Source organism: Eptesicus fuscus, chromosome 3 (genome assembly GCF_027574615.1).
Source record: "Eptesicus fuscus isolate TK198812 chromosome 3, DD_ASM_mEF_20220401, whole genome shotgun sequence".
NCBI lineage: Eukaryota > Metazoa > Chordata > Mammalia > Chiroptera > Vespertilionidae > Eptesicus > Eptesicus fuscus.
In genome coordinates this window covers 19,634,850-19,654,970 of record NC_072475.1, presented here as the reverse complement: position 1 = coordinate 19,654,970, position 20,121 = coordinate 19,634,850, and the positions used below count along the sequence as shown (strand labels likewise).

At 41.2% G+C, this 20,121-nt stretch overlaps 1 protein-coding gene across 1 annotated transcript in view; it reads right to left on the bottom strand.

Annotated features, from left to right (window-relative positions):
• The window catches only part of ARHGEF26 (Rho guanine nucleotide exchange factor 26), a 113,905-nt gene that overhangs the window by 77,058 nt on the left and 16,726 nt on the right, over positions 1–20,121 (bottom strand). The window contains exons 4-5 of the mRNA XM_008142209.3: positions 9,720–9,776; positions 5,706–5,866 (exon numbers count right to left, since the gene is read on the bottom strand). Coding sequence (XP_008140431.2) covers positions 5,706–5,866; positions 9,720–9,776 — 218 coding nt within the window. The remainder of the gene's footprint in view (positions 1–5,705; positions 5,867–9,719; positions 9,777–20,121) is intronic.

The following is a 20,121-nucleotide window of genomic DNA, read 5'->3' as shown; positions in this document are numbered from 1 at the left end:
CAACTTTAACATGGGGGGAAAAAACAACACAAGCATCATGCAAAGTTCTTTTGCAATTATATTTTTATAGGTTACAAATAATGGGACATTCTATTGTTGAAAAAAACATAACTGAAATAGCTAGCATAGCCCATATATTTAGAATGAAAACTAAGAGTTGAGGGTGAAAGTGTATCATTTTATAAAACATCAAAACAAATGCTCATCTAGTTTTCATTTTGTAGAAAACCTTTCAACACAAAAGACCTTAGCATTTCTAAATACAGCAGGAGGGTTAATATTCAGCCGTAAACAAAAGTCAATTTCCTTTCCTGATAGTATCAGTCTTTTAGTATTGGCATCTTAAATTAAAAAACAATGGGAATTAGATCACATTCTCTGACAAATGCATGCATATCAGTCATACTTGTAAGTCTTTTTCTATTAATATGAAATTATGTATAAATTATTCTAAATGAACATAGATATATGAAGCAGAACACAAAAAAGAATAATCCAAGGATGTGTACAAATATGCAAAACATATACTACATATGGTGTTTAGTTATGAATTAAGCCCACTCACTTCGAAACCAATTAGCTAATACTCCTTTTACATAGGATGCTTAGGCTTTTAAGACTTCTTTGGTCCTTAAAAGACAGGGAGATCATGAGTCCAGGGAGATTTCATGAGTTTGAATGACAGGGCAGTTAACACAGTGAAGGTGGAAGGAAGTAGGTCCAGATTTGGAAGATCAGTATGACATTGACCTAAGACATACTTGATACTGCCCACACTTAAAGAATCTAGCTCTACTCATCCCATGAAAAAGAAAAGAGGGGGACAAATACAGCTACCTGCCTAATTACACCTTTATTTATTTATTTTTATTTTAAAATATATTTTTATTGATTTCAGAGAGGAAGGGAGAGGGAGAGAGAGATATACCGGTAAACATCAATGATGAGAAAGAATCACTGGTAGGCTGCATCCTGCACGCTCCACACTGGGGATCAATTCTGAAACCCAGGCATGTGCCTGACTGGGAATTGAACCATGACCTCCTGGGTTCACAGGCTGATGCTTAACCACTGAGCCATGCCAGCCGGGCCCCAATTACACCTTTAAAGAGGGTTACAAAGAAAACAGCTGCCAGGCCCATGGCACTGACAAGGGCGACAGGGCATTCAAGAGAGAATGAAGCCTCCACTGTGGAGAGGCTTTGAGAGAAGTCCATGCAGTTCTTATCTTTTTACTTCATTTCTGCCCCAACCCAGAGGGTCCTCAAGTATTTCTGTGCCAAAATTCTGACCTTGATTTCTCTTTCTTTGTTTTACTCTATGCAGGCGTCTCAAGGAGGGCACTACCGGTCTTTGGGTGGGACAACTCATGCTCATGTGGGACTGTTGTGCCAATTGCAGGGTGCCTGCTACCTCTGGCCCCCGCTGACTAATGCCAGTAGAACCACCAAGTCACTGGAGCAACCAGATATGCATTTCCCAGTGCCCCTAGGGAGTAAATACAGCCACCGCCACTTAAAAACCAATGCTGCAAGCGCTAGCATCTCATGGAGAACCACCCCTATGACTCAAATCCTACACCTCCAGTCAAGATTTTTCTCTAAACTGCTTCCCCTCAGGCTTCACAATCACTTCAAACCTGCCCCAAACTGAATTTCTTATCTCTCTCACGAAGCCCCAACCTGTCTCTCTTCTATCCTGGCCCATACAACCACCATCCACAGTCAGCAAGGCAGAAACCTGGCAGACAGACAAAACTCCTCCCCCTTTCTCATCAAGTCCTCAGGATGCTATGCTCTACACATCCCTCGAGTCCTTTCTTTCCAACTCCCTATCAGGTTCCCATCATCTCTGGCTGTGTTCCTGGAATGGCCTCTGATCTTTCACCATCTTCAGATCCTCTCTAAGGCCTCAGATTTTACAGTTACCTTCCAGGCCACCACCTCAGTCCCCTATTTGGTGCCGCAGTGTTTCCACACAGCCTCAGCGGGGCACACAGAGGCCTTCGCCTTCCTCAGCTCTGATTCCCACCAGGGCCCTTAAGCCCAGGACCTCCAGCCTGACCCAATGGACCTGCCGATTTCGGGAGATGTGCCCTGCAGTGGGACGCCTCTGCACAGATGCTGGAAATGTCCCACTGGCCACCACTGGCCGCTGGGGACCAACAGCCACTGGGCAGATGCCATCAGCTAATATGCTCTAGAACCCAGGCACCTTGTAGAATAGGAGGTTCCACAGTATTGACTGAAAGGAGCAATTCTTTTTTTTAAAAAAATATATTTTATTGATTTTAGAGAGGAAGGGGGACCGGGAGAGAGAGAGAGAGAAAAACATCAATGATGAGAGAGAATCATTGATTGGCTGCCTCCTGCACGCCCCCTACTGGGGATCGAGCCCGAAACCCAGGCATGTGCCCTTGGCCGGAATTCCGCAGGCCAATGGTCTATCCATTGAGCCAAACCAGCTAGGGCAAGGAGCAATTCTTTATAAAAAAGAAAAGAATTTAGTATGGACCTGTCACTGATAAACACACACAACACACACACACACACACACACACACACGCACACACACACACACCACCCCAGAATCAGAATTATCTTGTCCCTGTCGTCTCCATAAAAGGGCTTCTTGGTATTATTTATGGGCAGTAAAGAACCTGAACTACCATAAAGGGCACCGGATGCCACACTGTTAAGTTGACTGTTGAGCATGTTCTGACCTCAACCGACACTAAGTAGCCTAGCGCCTAGAGCTACCATTTCTCATTAGGCAAAGGGAACTAGCACTTAACAGGCCATGCTTAATCAGTAATACCCCATCCAGACACTGACCATTTGTTTTGCTCAAGATTCTGTTTGACATTTCTTAGGACTGGAAACTCTGTTGTGGGCAGCACATTAAATAGTTATCACTTGAGAGTCATTCTTGGAGACCGAACGCTGGAAATTCAACCAATAGGCATTACATAATAAATGGGCTTTGCCAACATTCTGAGCACTTTAAATTTTTAAAAGGCTGTATCTGAGTGTTTCAGATACGTAAATGGGTTTTCAAACTGAATTAAATAAACGTGTGCACTATGTTATTATAAAGCAGACATAAGATTATCATGAAGAAGCAGATTCTTGTTGAAATATAACAGAAATTAAATATCACACAGGCAGCTATCCAAATTACAACATTACATTTCAAGTAAAAAACAAAACAAAAATGCAAAGAAAAGGATATTTCTTTCTTTCTTTTTTAATGGAGGATGAAAAGTTTCTGAGTTTTGCTTTTAATTAAAAAGAAAAAAAGAAAAAATGGTCCAGAATAGCCCCTTCCTATAAGCTACCATAGAAATGAAAATTTGCTTAACAAAAGCATAAAATATTTAAATGTTATAAATGATTAATATTAAAATAAAATGTAAATCTATTAATTTAAATGAAATGACTTATTTCAGGGTTAACCAATGGTGAGTTTTTTATACCTTTTTTATAGATAGGAAATGATCTGGCCTGGCCAGTGTGCTCAGTGGTTAAGCACTGGCCCATGAACCAGGAGGTCATGGTTTGATTCCTAGTCAGGGCACATGCCCGGGTTGAGAGCCTGATCCCCAATGGGGGACGTACAGGAGGCAGCCGATCGATGTTTCTCTCTCATTCATGTTTCCATCTCTCTATACCTCTCCCTTCCTCTAAAAAAGCAACAAATATATATTTTAAAAAAATGATCTGGAGAAGTAGCAACCTGATCGAGGTTAACCAATCACCGAAAGAAGCAACTGCTGGAACCCAGGCTCCTTCTGAACCATGCCAGCACACAGGCCGTACGGTCAAGGCCTAAAGGCTTAAGGAAGCATCCTCAGGTCAAGAGAACTACTGTTACCTAATAACCAGAATTTACCAAAAGCTCTCTCTGGAGTCATTAAGACACTGCGAGGAGCTGACCAATGGCCACATGATTCAAAGCACAATTCCACACTGGAGTAAAAACATGCCATGAGGGTTTTCGGAAAACATTTCTATTTTAAAATCATGACTTGCAATTTACAGTTATCAAAACAGTAATAATTCTTCATAGTGATGTAGCTAATTTGGAGCTTTGTTTTCCTTCAACTTAAGTACAAGTTATAATGAAAGAGACTCACTTTGAAATCTAAATACCTTTGGAAGAGGAACACACCATGTAAGGGAGAAAAGAAAGCTTCATTTCTCTTACCCAAACTGGCAAGACAGCCCTGGCTGGTGTGGCTCAGTTGATCCCATGCAACAAGGTTGCTGGTTCGATTCTTGGTCTGGGCACATGCCCAGGTTGTGGGCTTAATCCCTAGTGGAGGGGCGTTCAGGAGGCAGCTGATTGATGCTACTCTCTCACATTGATATTTCTCTCTTGCTCAAATCAATAAAAATATATTTAAAAATAAAACTGGCAAGACTGGTATCAAAAGCACCAATGGGTGGATCACAAGCAACAGAAAAAGCTTCTGAAAGACGATTTCCCAGCACCCCCCCCACCACACACACACACCACAGGCACACTGTTCCCTCAGGCCCGCCCAGCAGATCCTCCGAATGTGTATTTTAAGTACTCATGTCAATAACAAGATTGCCAGGATCTTTTCTGGTGCCAGAATCTGGCTTCTGCAGCTGTGCCACTATCATGAATCATTTGGAGATCTCAGTGATCTGACCACGAATTTCATCTCTCTGCAGTAGCCCCAACTCACGTGCTGATCTGTTTGGCATGGACGTTCAACCTTGTAGCTCAAAAGAAAAGTGCACCTTGCACACAGTGACGGAGCCAGCAGACATACATGAACACACTATCGTGACTGCGTGGCTCCTCCCTGAAGTGACAGAAGAGCAATGTTCGGATTCACAAGGAATACTCACACCAGGGCAGCACCAGTGTTTGTCCATCCTAAAGACTGTCCAACTTGTAGGCCCTCTATTTACGAAAAAAATTAGGCACAAAGCAACTATTTAAAAGGTACCCTTATAAGTAAGAAGGCTTAAAGCTTAAACTTTATTAGTTGTACAGTAAATCCAACTTTGACCCAACCACATGAAATTGCCAATAAACAGCAGCTTCATATGGTTTGCTTTAGTGACCTTCTGGTGCGTGGCTGCAGTACAGGCTGTGCAGTTTGCTAAGAAGCACATAAAAGCTCAATGCTGGTATACCGAGTTCCTGCACTCATTAAAAATGATACTGAAAACTCTCCCAGCAGCGCTTCTGAAATGCTAAATATGGAAAACCTATAGAAATCATTATGGTCATTATAAACGCATTTCAAAAATAATGTTTATGTGAACAAAATAGTAATATATGGACAAATACAAGAACATGAAGATGTAAACAAAATCATTTCTGTATTTGCTTGGTACGATTGTTAGTTACTTTTTTCTTTCCCAACTAAGTGCTGCTATATCATTGGCATAAATGAAAATGAAAAGAGTGAGCAGAATGGGGGAAGAGAAGGAATGACGAGACCTTAGATAACACAGTCTGCTGTGACAATTAATTACACACTTAGCATCTGTCTCTGTGTCAACAACCTGAAACATATCTTTAAATTTATTTCAAAGAATAAAGATAAAAGCCAATTGAGTACATGAGAGATTTCATGTCTAAAAATGCCTTCCTTCTGAGATAACACAGGTGTCTGTTAGTAAGTAATGGGTTGGCATGACCAAAGGCAAATAAAGGCAACTTACTTTTTGCTTGCCTCACAGACGTCTGTAATATTGGAGAAAAGATGGTGACTCTCTGTTTTGGTCATTGTGTCGCTCAGTTCTTTAGAATTTTTAAACATTCGTATCAGGATCTCCAAGCTGAGTAAATATGAATGTTCAGAGGATATAACTTCAAAGATAGCCTGGTAAGGAGGAAAAAGAAATATATTATTAATTCTATTAGCTGAAGAACTAAATATAACTCCCATAATTCTGCTTATAGTATAAGGATGAATATAATATCTTGAAAAGTGCAAAAAGATAAGCATGAAGAAAACTGTATTACACCTGGCCAGTGTGGCTAGTGGTTGAGTATCGACCCATGCACCAAGAGGTCACCGGTTTGATTCCCGGTCAGGGCACAAGTCCGCAATGCAAGCTCGTCCCCAGTTTCTCTCTCATTGATGTTTCTATCTCTCTCTCTCTCAAAACACACACACAATAAAAGCATATTTACAAAAAATAATAATAAAAAAAACTGAATCACCAAACTACTGTCTTTATATAAGGCACTTACACCCAAATCTTGAGAGAGAGAGTCACTGCCCATAGGGTAAATAAGAAACAATGAAATCATCACTTGGGTTACTTGAGATTGCATCCTGAGGTTATACTTTGCCAAGGGGTAGGATCTATGTTAGGAAGCTAGGGCATGTGATAAAATCTCCGCGTGACACTAATTAATCTTTGGGGTCATCTCTTGTAGCCCTGCTTTCAAAGCATGTTGCTCTGGGACAATCAGGATTTACGGACATCGCTTAGGATTCAGAGAAAAATTTTCACAAATATAGTCCTTCTCTCTGTCTCTGTGGGACCTTTCTCTACCTATGTTTGAATCTGAATCATCTGCAGTCAAGAACAGCAAACATTCTGGGTGTGTTAAGAGAGCATGACTGTACCTACCCTCAAAAGGCTCTTAACTGCTTCAGGAATTCTTTTATATCAACTCATACATATTGAAAGCAATTCTGTCTGTTCAACAAGCCACCACCTCTGCTCTTGTCAGTGTCTCAAGAAGGAGCGAAGGACCCTCCTCAGAAACTCCTGGTGTCAGGCACACAGTGGTTTTCCTGATAAGCATTCATTCATGATGAAATGCCAACCCACATAGGTGGATGGACATCAGTGCCCTAGGTAAGGAATTCATCTAGCCCCTTAACAAAATCAACTTCAGCTCCTCCAAGAATGGCAACACAGGGGAAATTCCTCCTCAGGGAGGGATGGTGGACATCCTGAGATTCACATCCTTCCTGGAGACCTCCCTAGTAACACTGCCATCATCACCTTGCCCTCCAGGGCTCCTCCCTGCAAGCCCTTGCTCAGAAGATTCTTCCCAGGACGCCCCGTGCTGCTGCTAAGGCTGGGTGGGAGCAGGGCAGGCTTGGCAGGTAGAAGCCTGGCTACTGGTGGGTGGGCCATATTTGCAAGTCAGATTAGTGGTGCCAATCTGAATATGCATCTCTCTTTTCAGCATCCATAAGCTTTTAGGGAAGTCTTACTTCAATGTACTTCAATAGCCTTGGTTGTGCTCAGGGATTTAAGTGATATAACATTCTAAAGAGTAAAGAGTAAGCACATAGGCGTCTCACTGGACCTGTTTCTTATGTAATTCTATAACACAATGATCGGTCAATCAATATGATTATCCCCAGGAAGTGCAATGCCAACTAAAGAAAATTGTCACTTTCTAGTCAAAACTAAGGGATTTCAGGATGTTGACAGATATGACATAAAATATTTTTAAAATTAAAGACTTTTATAATCAAACCCAAAATATGAAGATCTGAACAAAAATATAATGAACTATATAGAATAGATCACAGGAAAAGATGAATAAGTGGTAATTGCATATAACAGGGTTAATGTAATTGTTAAAACACCTTCAACAGAGCCATTAACTACTTAAAAGCAAATCAGGTAACCCCTGCTAAAAACAGCTACATAGGAATAGAAAGAAACCATAAAGGTAGAGTTGCTGCTGTCACAACTTTTTTCATATCGCAAATCTGAATAAATATTTTTAAAATATAAGGAAAATAGAATAGCTTCCAATAGAAAAAGATTAAAAGAACAGAAATGTTCAAATGGAATTAGGACTCTGGAGAAGCTCTTGAATTTGTCCACAGGGAAAGAGAAACATTGTTTATACCACAATGCTAACAATAAAGGAAAAAACATGTCACCTACGGTCCATCATTTGGAAAACAGATTTTAAAAAGGTGGTACTGCCCAGCCAGCGTAGCTCAGTGGTTAAGCATCGACCTATAAACAAGGAGGTGACGGTTTGATTCCCAGTCAGGGGACATAACCTGGGCTGTGGACTCAGTTGCCCAGTGCAGGGCATGCAGGAGGCAGCCAATCAATGATTCTCTCTCACCACTGAAGTTTGTATATCTCTATCACACTCCCTGCCTCTCCTAAATAAATAAAAATATATTTTTTAAAAAGGTGGTCTGCCCTAACCGGTTTGGCTCAGTGGATAGAGTACTGGCCCTCAGACTGAAGGGTCCTGGGTTCGATTCCGGTAAAGGGCATGTACCTTGTTTGCAGGTTCCCCGGCCCTGGTCGGGGTGCGTGCAGGAGACAACCAATCGATGTGTCTCTCGCACATCGATGTTTCTCTCTGTTTCTCTCTCTCCCTTCCACTCTCTCTAAAAATCAACGGAAAAATATCCTCGGGTGAGGATTAACAAAAAAAGGTAAAAAGGTGGTCTGAATGAGTGATCTAGATTAATACACATTAACATTGATAAGTCTCAAAAATAATGTTGAAAGTAAAAAGTAACCAAAAGTATGTTCAGAATCATAATCATTTATCTATGTTTTAACACACACACAAACCAGTACATGTATATAAATCTATAAAATACATTTAAAAATACTGATTTAAAAATACTGATTCGACAGTTATACATTAATTCATAATTATAGTTGCCTCTGGGGTTGAGAATAAGGGTATAGGACTGAGAATGAGAATACAGGACTTCTACTTTATTGAATAAAGTATTATTTTCTTTACTTTTAAAAAAATGAAGAAAAATTATCAATATAATTTAATTCTCAGTGATGGTTATACCAATGTTATAACTTTAAAAAATGGCAATATAATGTGCCCTTATATTATTGTATTACTCCATGCCAATGACATAAGGATACAACATGACCTTTGTAAGATTAATTCATATGCATGTATATGCATAAACTTATATAAATATGCATAAGAGGTGGAAAACGCTTTGAGACCTTCACAGTATTATCACAACAAGCAATTTTCTTAAACTGCAGTTATTTAAACTTCAAGTTGTGAAAGCCTATTGTTATGTTTTATTTTTTATTAAGTAAAGTTTTATTTTGGTATAATTTTAGATTTACAGAAATATCGGAAAGGGGGCTCAGAGTTCCTGTGTTCCTTCACCCAGCTTCCCCTAGCCAGGGTACATCACATAACCAGGGTACGTTACATTTAGTCTACAGACAAATATACATACTTTATTCAGATTTCACCAGTTTTTTCACTAACGTCCTTTTTCATTCCAGTTTAAATACCTGGGACAGGTGCTTTGTTTTTAAGTTAACGTCGGGATATTTTAAAATATTCTTTCCTGGGAGCTTATGTGCAGTTTCACTTGACAATGATCACGTATGTCTTCTGTAATTTTATTCCCTCCATGCCTGTATTCATTTCATACCTTTGCAAAGGAAAGCACTTGAGCAAGTGCACACAGTGGATGGAAGCACACGCACTCTTCAGAGCTCTAAAGCAGGGGTGGGGAACCTTTTGTCTGCCAAGGGCCATTTGAATATTGATAACATCATTCACGGGCCATACAAAATTATCAACTTAAAAATCAGCCCACTGTATTTGGTCAAACATTTAATTAAGTCACTCCTAACGCCTTGGCAGGGCCAGACCAAATGTTTTTTGCGGGCCTTATACGGCTCCCGGCCAGACGTTCCCCATCCAAGCTCTAAAGCATCCGCTGGTAGAAAACATACCTCTTGTCTCTTTCTTTCCTCCTGGCTAACTGTCTGAGATAATCCATTTCTTTTCACCTGGTGGGGGAGAAAAAGAGTTTTTAGTTCATTCACTTTAATGATTGTTTTATGTAAGGCATAACTTTATGCCTTTCAAAAATGAATTAAGAGAAATTTATGCAAAATGATGAATTCAGTACATGTGAATTTTTGGAGTCTCATACCTCTTCAAATTGCAGGGAGTAAGGGAGTGGGTGGAAGTGGAAGAAGGTATGGGGGGATAAATGGTGATGGAAAACAACAAAATTAAATTTAAAAACGTATTTTTAAAGTATTTTTTTTATTAATTTTTAGAGAGGAAGGGAGAGGGATAGAGAGATAGAAACATCGATGAGAAAGCTGCATGGCCTCTCTGGGGCTGGGGATCAAGCCTGCAGCCTGGGCATGTGCCCTGATCAGGAACTGAACTGGTGAAATCTTGGATCCTGAGCCACACCAGCTGAGCTAGACCTACTTTTAAGTTCACGTCTCATATTTTTATCCTAAATTAAATAATTTTAAAGATGTATTTTACTGCTAATTGTCAATCTAGACATTTTAAATGTGTGCTACGGTGGTCTTTTAAATGTATTCAATGGAATAAAAAAGCCATAACGATCTGATAGCCACCATCATCCATTTAAAAGTAAATAAGCTTCTTTTGGAGATTTTACACTTGTCTTCTTTCTCCCTGAAATCACATTTCTATGTCAATTTCCCCCCAAATTTTCCTAATGTAACATAGTAATCCTATGTGTTCGGGTATCTTATTAGTCACGCTAGTATACCTGAAAGCAAAAGTATAATTTTAAAAAATAATTTTCTAAAATTCCCTGTAACCATTTAGCTTTGAGTATAAAAGAGATTTTTGTGGATTACATAACCACCACAAATATCATTAATAGCATATGATCAAAACAACATAATCACTTCCAATTTTAATGCACTGAGCCTTAAGAGTAACATGTTACTGAGGATGCAACTCTTAGAAAGATGGAGGGGCTTATGGTGGCTTAGTTAAAGGAGGCTTCACTGAAAATATTTCACATTGACCCCCTTTTATTTTACTGTAGTAAGAGTTGAGATGGGCAAGAGGGACGCCTTGCTTTAGTAAAATGGCAAAAGGGCAAATGTGAAAGGAGAGGCTGGGAGAAAAGACGTGGGTAACCCTTTAACTGCAGGTGCAGTCTCAGTTGGAGAATGGAGAAGAACTAGAAGTTGAGGATCTGGAAAACAGTAACCTTCAAATGCTTCCTGTCCACCTCCCACAGGGTCCACGAATTCCAGGGGTGTGATACATATCGTCGTGTGAAGACGGCTCTCTACACTGTGTTGTCATGGAAACCAAGACAACCACATGTTACTGTCTTTAATTTTTGGAAAAAGTTGGGAAGCAGTATAAAAATACAGTCCCAAATCAATATTAAAATGAGCAACCATTTACTGAACATTTACCATATGCCAGGAAATGTGCGAAACATTTTACACCTGTTTTCCCACTGAACCCTCATAAAAACTCTAGAAAGTTAATATCATTCTTATCCCCATTTCACAGATGAGGATAACAACTGAGGCTGGGGATCCAAGATCAGACAAGCTGAATAGGGAGCAAAGCCGGAATCCGCATCCATGCCTGTCCAACTCCAGGGCTCATGCTTTTAATCATGATATCATGAGGGTTAGGGACCCCTTTCCACCACCCTTTTCTAGGGTTGGGCAAGATCCCTTCTAATGCCAGGTCTCTGTACCAAGTCTCCATATGTTTCATTGCATCCACCATCCTGACCCTGGGTCAGCGTATCAGCAAGAATTCATGCCTAAAAAGGCTCCTTCAGACACTTGAATAAGGGAGGAGATGGCCAGAATGAAACTGCTCAGAGCCTCTCCCATTTGGTTAACCCTGAACAAGAATTTCACAGGATTTCCTGCCTGACACGGAGTCCTGGCAGATGAATATCCAGGCTCTAGGCCCACAATCTCTGCAGGTGAGGTCATCAGCAAGAATTTCCAGGCCATTCACATCTTCATCCAAAAGGACTGACGAGTTCACGGACCCGGAAATCTTAAGGGGAAGAGAAGGAAACCTGTGGGCTTAGAGACCTAGACAGATGACACCTAGTTTACAGAGGGATTAAGAGTACTTCATCTGACCGTAAAAATAAAACAAATTCCCCAGCTAAAGTAGTTGCTTTCTGAGGGGGAAGAGAAGGTAGTTTTAAATGATGAAATATTCCTTTAACCTAAAGGTCATCAGTTAGAAACCAGCAACCTGTACAAAACTACTGTGTCAGAGAGAGAAAAAAAAAATTCCAGGAAGCACTATTGGGTCATAAGAAAACTGAAGTGGGATACATGTGAGGAGCCCGAAAGTTTGCTCTGGGGAATTATGACAAACCAGTTCCTCCGGGCTGGCAGCCACACCACGGCTCCAGGGCCCGTCCTTCCGTCTCAGCCCCTTAGAACCCTCACAGGCCGGGCAGGACAGCTTCTTCCTCCAGAGCAAGAAGGAGCATTTTGTCCACCTGAGCCCTCCTTCCACAGGGAACCCTACATTAAGTAGTCCCTGAGAACAGGTGTCTGCAGGTGGACAGTTGAGAGCAGGCAAGATGATTTCAGGGACTGAGGAGGTTGGAGCAATGAAACCAGAGGAAGAAGGGGAGAGAGGGATATAAAAAGAGGGCCCCACAAAGGCTGGCGGAAGGAAGAGAAGAGAAAATTAGAGGAGAATGAAAAATAGGGGCAAATATCAAGCAGGAAAAAAGAAGAAAGAATGTGTGGCAAGTTTTTAATAGTAAATACCTCTGGACATTTTCTAATTCAAAAACAGTGACCTTGTCAGTGAACTTAAGTAAAATCACTGTTGGGCCCAGACTTTTTTGGGGGGGCAGGGGGGTGCTTAGAAAAATAAATCTGGTAAAGGATATATTTATACCTACAGTTTAAAGTTTATATGGTTTTTGCAGTTTGTACATTTTTGCTAAAATATTATTTTTATCACATTTCTCCTATTGTTCCCCTTGTTTCCACATGCAGAAAAGAAAAAAAAATACATACAAGCTTCTAAAACTGCTATTTTGCTATCTAAAATGAAAAATTTTAATTGTACAGGTTCCTTTTTTATTTTAAAAATACTGTTTCATGTTGGTAGCTCTGGCTGAGTACAAATGGAACACGTAGTCAAAGCAACACTTCCTTTAAAGGTCTCTTCCGACCTCTCTGGGACTTACTTATTCCTCACTGTCTTGGCCTGGTTTAACTTTTTTATTCAACTATGTAATCAGTAAGGAGAATTGTGAAAATAGTTTAATGAAACACTAACAAATGGATTCAATTTGGGGTTCTTGAGTTTGTGTAATCTAAGCAATTCACAAGACTGTTCCGTTCTTGCCGTGGCAGGTTCTAGACTCTAAGGAGAAAGTATGAATGCAGGTCAGTATCTTCAACATTTTAAGTGGAATTCAAATAATGCAACAGAATTATAGCCCAAGACCACAATTCTGAACTAAGTTAACAAATATGAATATGTGTATGTGGCTTAACCAGGTAATAAACTCAGAGAACTCAGTAATGTTATAATAGCTTTAAATTCGTAGATTTTTACTGCTGTAATTGGTATTGAAATTCTTCACCCATGATCTTTGTAACGGATACATATTCCGTGTCCAAATGAGAAGGAAATGAACAATTAGCTGAAACTAATAAAAAACAGTACAAGACACTTCATGCGTGTCTAGTTAGACCCAAAATACTGAAATTTAGAAAAGAGCAAACTGCCTAAAGTATAGGCCCCAAAGTTAATTATTTGATGCTCCATTTAAAACCCATGCCAGTATTCTTGACAACTTGTAAGTGTGACATACTCAGATGACTCTCCTACGAAGGAACAGGGAGGCTTTAAGCAGAGATTCCATCCTGCACTCAACCAGTTACAGGCGACTTCACGGAACGATGGCAGGAAATCCATAACCTTTGTGCAATATCCCTTGGCTTTTCACTCCACTCACTGGAACAGGTTACGAGCCAAGTTCTCTAAGCCCCAAATAGAGCCCCAATGTTGCCATTTGTACATACTGAGCCTGTGTCCAGGACAGAGCAGATTCTGTGCAGGAGCCAAAATTAGCAATCCCAGTCTCTCAGTCAACCAGATCACTATTTCTATGGGGTAAATAGGAATATATTCTCGGGCCCCCCAAGTCTTGATACTGTTTGTAGGTAAGATGAGTGCACATGCCTCCTATTTTCCCCCACCAGCCAGGGAAACCAGATGGAAGGGTCGCAAAAGACTGACTGTCAGAGATGGACAGTGAAAAATTAGATCAGAAATTTATGATCCAAGATCACTCGGGCTCCATAAAACACGAACGTAGGTTGAATACCCATCTGAGTTGAGACCTTTATACTTGGCCAGAGTTGCCCCACTTGCTGAAAATCAGCTGGTTATTCCTGCCTCTTGGTGATTCCCTATTCACCAGCTTCTGTTCTTAAAAGTTCATGTGGGAAGGGAATGAATTGCAAAGTAGAATTAAACCACAGGACACAATCTCTCTCAGGTCTTTTCTACAAACTTAACACAACCCAAATAGCCCCTGAATTACAAATGAGCTACAGTTCTTTCATGGGAATTAGCATGGGAACAGCATCTCTTTGAGAGTATGTTTGAAGTTCCTAAACCGAAAAATCTGCCAGGGTCCAGAGATCATGTCCGTAGCCAGGCCCCTTAAGGCTCTCTCCAGGCCCACGTTACCCACGGAGAAAGGTCCTGAGCTATCTCTACCTAAGCTGAGAGCTGCCACACAACATCCATCTCAAAGGGCTAGAGACCTAAATAACCAAAAATCAGATAAATGAGGTCAAGATGGCGTCAAAATTTTAGGGAGGTAGAGAGTTAGAAGACAATGGCTCATTTAATAAAGTCATATGCTTAGTTTGAAAATATATCAAGTAACATGCCAGGGACCTCCTAACTCATTTGTTCAAAACACAGATCTGCTCGCTGATCTACTATTGTTGACCTTAATTCTATAGTCCTCACCCAAATTCTATAATCCTCACCCAAATTCTATAGTCCTCACCCAAATTCTATAATCCTCACCCAAATTCTATAGACCTCACACAAATTCTATAGACCTCACCCAAATTCTATAATCCTCACCCAAATTCTATAGACCTCACCCAAATTCTATAATCCTCACCCAAACTCGATAGTCCTCACCAAAATTCTATAGTCCTCACCCAAATTCTTGGTTCTCAAGAAACAGCAAGCCTCTCAGTTCTTTTCTCCACACTGCCCAGGGCACCTCAGGTGTACTAAAATGACAGCAAACTCAGTAAGGCAGGCCAGGGCTTGAGGCGTTTGCTCCTCTGTGGCCTGAGTCACCCTCTATAGACAGAGCCAAGATTCTTGAATGAACTCAAATTATTTCAGTACAGATACGAGGCTGAGAGTACAAACCACAAACAGACAGGTAATGAAATGTACCAAAATAAACTGCTGCGCTCTGTACGATTTAGGAGATAAGCGTGCATCACTCCATTGCGGCCAGCCCGGTGAACGAGCTACCCACATCGAGCCAATTCCTGATTCAAAGCTCTAGTTGCTCCTTCTTCCATTTCTCAGACTACCTTTATATCACATGCTTGCCATGCACCAGAACCTTGTAACTTCTGTCATCATCATAATTAGCCAGCTAACATTAAAAACGGAAAGAGAGCGAAGGGAAGGCCAGGTATTAAAGCACGGTCATCTGGGCAGCTTCACCAGGGAGCTACAACTTCACACTCCCAAGGACACCACCATTCCATTACCTACAATTACTGGGGTAAGGGGTCCAATAAAGAGGAAGGTAGGTGTATGCACAGTGAAGTCGGGGTGACATTGGGGAGGTGCTTTCCTGTCACTCTAGCCTGGGAACAAAGATCACTGGCTAGGAGGGTGGGCCCCAATGCAAACCCACAAAAATTTAGGAGTACATAAGCCCTAGACAAAGAATCCTCTCTCTCGCTTGCTCTTGCACTCCCTTGCTCTGTGACCCACACTCACCCATGCGCTAGCTCGCCATGTGGCCTTAGCAGACCCTTGGCCCATGGCCATGTGGACCCACACGCAATGGATTGCAGCTGGGAACACAGCTAAGCTGGCCAGATACTGGAATGGACTGTGCTTAAATATGGAGCAGAGACTCTGGAGGGTGTCTTAATTCTAGCTCTGCTGAAGACAAGATTGGCCTTTCCCATGGCAGGACAGAGGGAAATGGTACCTTGAAAAGACACGGGTTTAATTCCATGCAAATAACTACCACTCCTTCTCCTGTGCGAGTCTCAGAAAATTCCTTTCCTTGTGACATCACAAGAATTCCACTTCCACTGGCAACGTGTGGGGACACAGAGGGCACTCCCCTTAACACTCCTAAACCTTATGACAACCCTGCAAGGAAGATCATAGCCTCAGAAAAGTGAAGTCATTGGCCCCAGTGAAGGGGCAGGGCTGCGATTCAACCCCAAGCCTGCCTGGTTGCCTTCAAAGGCTGAGCTCTTAACCCGGGCAGCACACCGCCTTCTGGAACACTTCTGAATTTCTCGGAATTGGGATCTGCAGCTACTCTTCCCCCTAAACTGAGATCCTCCCACTGGATGCCCCAGAAACCTCACCCCTCACTGGATTCCTAGCTTCTGTTGCAGTGAAAGCTAAGCTGTCGGTGGGGTGGCCTGGTGATTTCACGTGTTACTTAACCCTGACATTTCTCCCAGTATAAAGGAATGCTTCCCTTTGACTTGTGGCTCTTACTAGCTAGCCTCCATTCCCCTGTGGGCACTGAGCATAGACCCAAATGTATTCATTCTCTATCCTCCAGGTGAGCAAGAGATGAAGTTCTTCACCTATCAACAGTTAAGAGGAGAAAAAGACGCTAAAAAACACACATGAAAAGCTAATGACACAGAAGTAGGAAGGATGAAAGGGAAAATTATGCTAGGGGAAAAGGGCAATTTACAAAATTATTTAATAAAAGGATGAGCAGGTTTACAAAGTGCAAAATTTAATAAAATACTGAGGAGCAGACCAAGACTAACAGTGTGTGTGTGTGGGCGGGGGGGGTGGGGGGGGGGAACGGCGCGGGTTGGGAATGGTGATCAAATCAAAGCAGATTTCGGTCTGAACTGTTATGCTTAATTTTGTAATAAGGACAATGTATTTGTATTACTTCTGTAATTCAAAATTAAAGAACTTAATCAGCTTTAAACTTTGAATTTTTAAATTGAAAAATCAGAAACAAACTAATGACTAACAATGAGGAAGTGGTTAAAAGAACTAAACATCCACCTATCTGATGAAACACAATATAGGCCAATTCAAAAGGTTGTTGTGGAAGAAAGTTTAATGATGCGGAAAGTCATTCACAGCATTGTCAAGAGAAAAATAATGGGTTACCAAACAGCAGGTTTAATAACACAAAAAAAGATATTTAGAACACAAAGGGAAAATATGGGTATCATGACAATATGATTTTATTATTGATAGTTTTGCTCAAAAGAAAAGAGAAATTCAATTTCACCTTTTTAAAAAATGGTCTTAAATCTTATATACAAAACATCGACTAATTTTTATTTTGTTATCTTTTTTATGTTTCTATAATGAACATGCCTTGGTTTTAAAGCATAATTTTTATTTAAAAAAAATTTTTATAGAATATTCTCATATTTATTTTTTTATAGATTTTTAGAGAAAGAGAAAGGGAGCAAGAGAAACATCAATTTGTTGTTCCACTTATTTATGCATTCATTGGTTGATTCTTGTATGTGCCCTGATCAGGGCTCAAACCTGCAACCCTGGCAGATCGGGATGACACTCTCACCAACTGAGTGACCCGACCAAGGCCTAGATCTTCATTTTAAATAAAATAGGTTTCAAAGTCCTCTCTCAAAAAAGAAATAAAACAAGTAGGGCAGACAAACGAAAATCATTAAGGCTGCCAACAGTAACCTGCATTTCTCTGTTGTTGCCCATAAGGAGAGCTAGAGAAATGAGAGGGGACCACCAGCAGAAAAAAGAAACAGAGTGAGGCAAAGGGAGGGAGTAAAAAAGAAAGATCTCAGTCAAGTCCAAACCATGCAGTGGCTATGAGGCAGTGTTGAAAGCGAGTGATGACAGGCAGGTGTGCAAGTGTGAGAGCGAGGGGAGGAGGCCTGGGCTGGAGTCGGCGTCACTGGGAATGACGCCATGGACACATAGTGAAGGCGTGAGTCAAGAAGGGCTGGCAAAGGCAGGTCTGACGGGCTCCTCTGCAGAGGAGAACACCCGTTGGTAAAGGTGATGCCAACAGGGTAAATGCTGTTTTATTTTTGTTGGTTATTTTTGCCAAGTGGCAGATGGACAGGATGAACAATTCCAAAACAGTAAGTTACTTAGACCAGTGGTCGGCAAACAGCGGCTCGCGAGCCACATGCGGCTCTTTGGCCCCTTGAGTGTGGCTCTTCCACAAAATACCACGGCCTGGGAGAGTCTATTTTGAAGAAGTGGCGTTAGAAGAAGTTTGAGTTTAAAAAAAATTTGGCTCTGTTGATATTTGGCTCAGTTGACTGATGAGTTTGCCGAGCACTGACTTAGACCAACACTGACCCTGAAGTTAATTTCTTAGATTTGCAGTAAAAATCTAACCTAAGAAAAAACTATTCTAGAAAAATGAGCAATAAAGTGAACTGATGTTTTACGTAGGATTTACAAAGCATGCAATGGTTTCACCGGACGGGAATTATCTTACTGTATGGAGGAGATCTGAGAAATCGAAACAGAATTAGCATTCTGTTTACCTATATATCAGATGTCATTCAAGCCATATGGTATACTTCTACTGCTTTTACTTCCCACTCTTCTGTCCAACCAGCCCATCTAGTTTTGGTCACACTTTCTAGAGAGAAGTATCCTGTTCTTTGACTGTTTTCTGATGTCTGTGTCATTCATTTGACAATTTGTCCTACATTCTTTCAAAAACATCATTTAGACATGTCATTTCTGTTGTCCTCTAAACCGGCTTCTAAAATCCTGCAGTACAGGTCTTAGGTTTTAGGCTTGTTTTGTTTGCCCCCTATAATTCAGTGATGCTTTTTGGAGTCAGAGACCAGGGTTTTTCAAATTACATGTTCTAAGCTCTTAGTAAACGGCAAGATAAAGTCCATAAATCTCTGATCTTCATCTATTTAAATGTAACAAAACAGGAGGATAAAATAGAAAATACCACAGTATACTGCATGCATTAAAGGTAACTTCTGCTTTGTCAAACTTTTGTTTGGGATACACAAACATACCCACCTGCACACATGCACTCACACAGACACACATACTGGTTACAAGGTAAAATGTATTTCGCATTATGTTAGGTCACTGATATGGACCATGGTTGCAATGTCAACTCCTCCGTGTGTGAATTTATACATGATACATCAGTCTTGTCACTTAACACTCTCACAGACACCTGCAAGAAAAGCTGTTCTCTGCAAAAGAAGTAGCCCAAAGTGGCCACATTTCACACCACAATGCATCATGGAGGCCAAAGCTGATTGGAATAGAGCTAGTTAGGCAGCTGGCCAAATGACAAGGAAGTGACCTATTATCAGAGGGAAAGCGGCTGAGCCAATATGATCCAACAGGGCTCTCAAGAAACTAAACTGGTTCATTATATATGAAAGCTGAAAGGACAGCGTGAGGTGGAGTAGGAGTGGACTCAAGTCCAAGTTAGGAGGATTCAGAAACTCCAAGTCTGCAGGAGCTTTCAGGAGAAAAGACAGACATAGTAAAGAGGAAAAATAAGCCAACTCATGGGAAGAGAGCCAATAAGCAGATGGTCACTGAGTCACAACACTGGCCAAGTCATCACACGGAAATAGGGTTCCTGCTCTTCCAGGTAATATCAAGGCCCTTATAAAAACAGTAAGCAAGCAGCCCTGTTTAACATCTCAGAATCTCAGCTGCCTGGGTATCAGGTACTAAGGTACGTAGAGAACCAGTGCTTGCCCGCGTGGTCTTGTCACAAGGACTACATAAACTGCAGTGAAAGAATCGAGTACATTCACTGGCACACAGTGAGGCCTCTGCAAATATCTGGCCCATCATTTAACTACATTTAACAATTGGTTTGATTAATATAAGGATGCCCCAGTGGCAGGTCCCAGAGCTACAGCTCTCCTGCAAGTCAGCCACTGACCTGCCTGCTCACACGGAGACCTTGGACCCAGCTGGCTAGCAGGGCTCCCTGTTGCTCAGCTGAGCAGACAACAACCATAGTCCTTTGTACATCACTACCAGAAGCGGGGTTTCCTGCCACCCAACACGGGAACTGCTCCAATTTCTGTGTTATTGCAGTTGGCGGGGTGGCAGAGTTTATCTCCTACA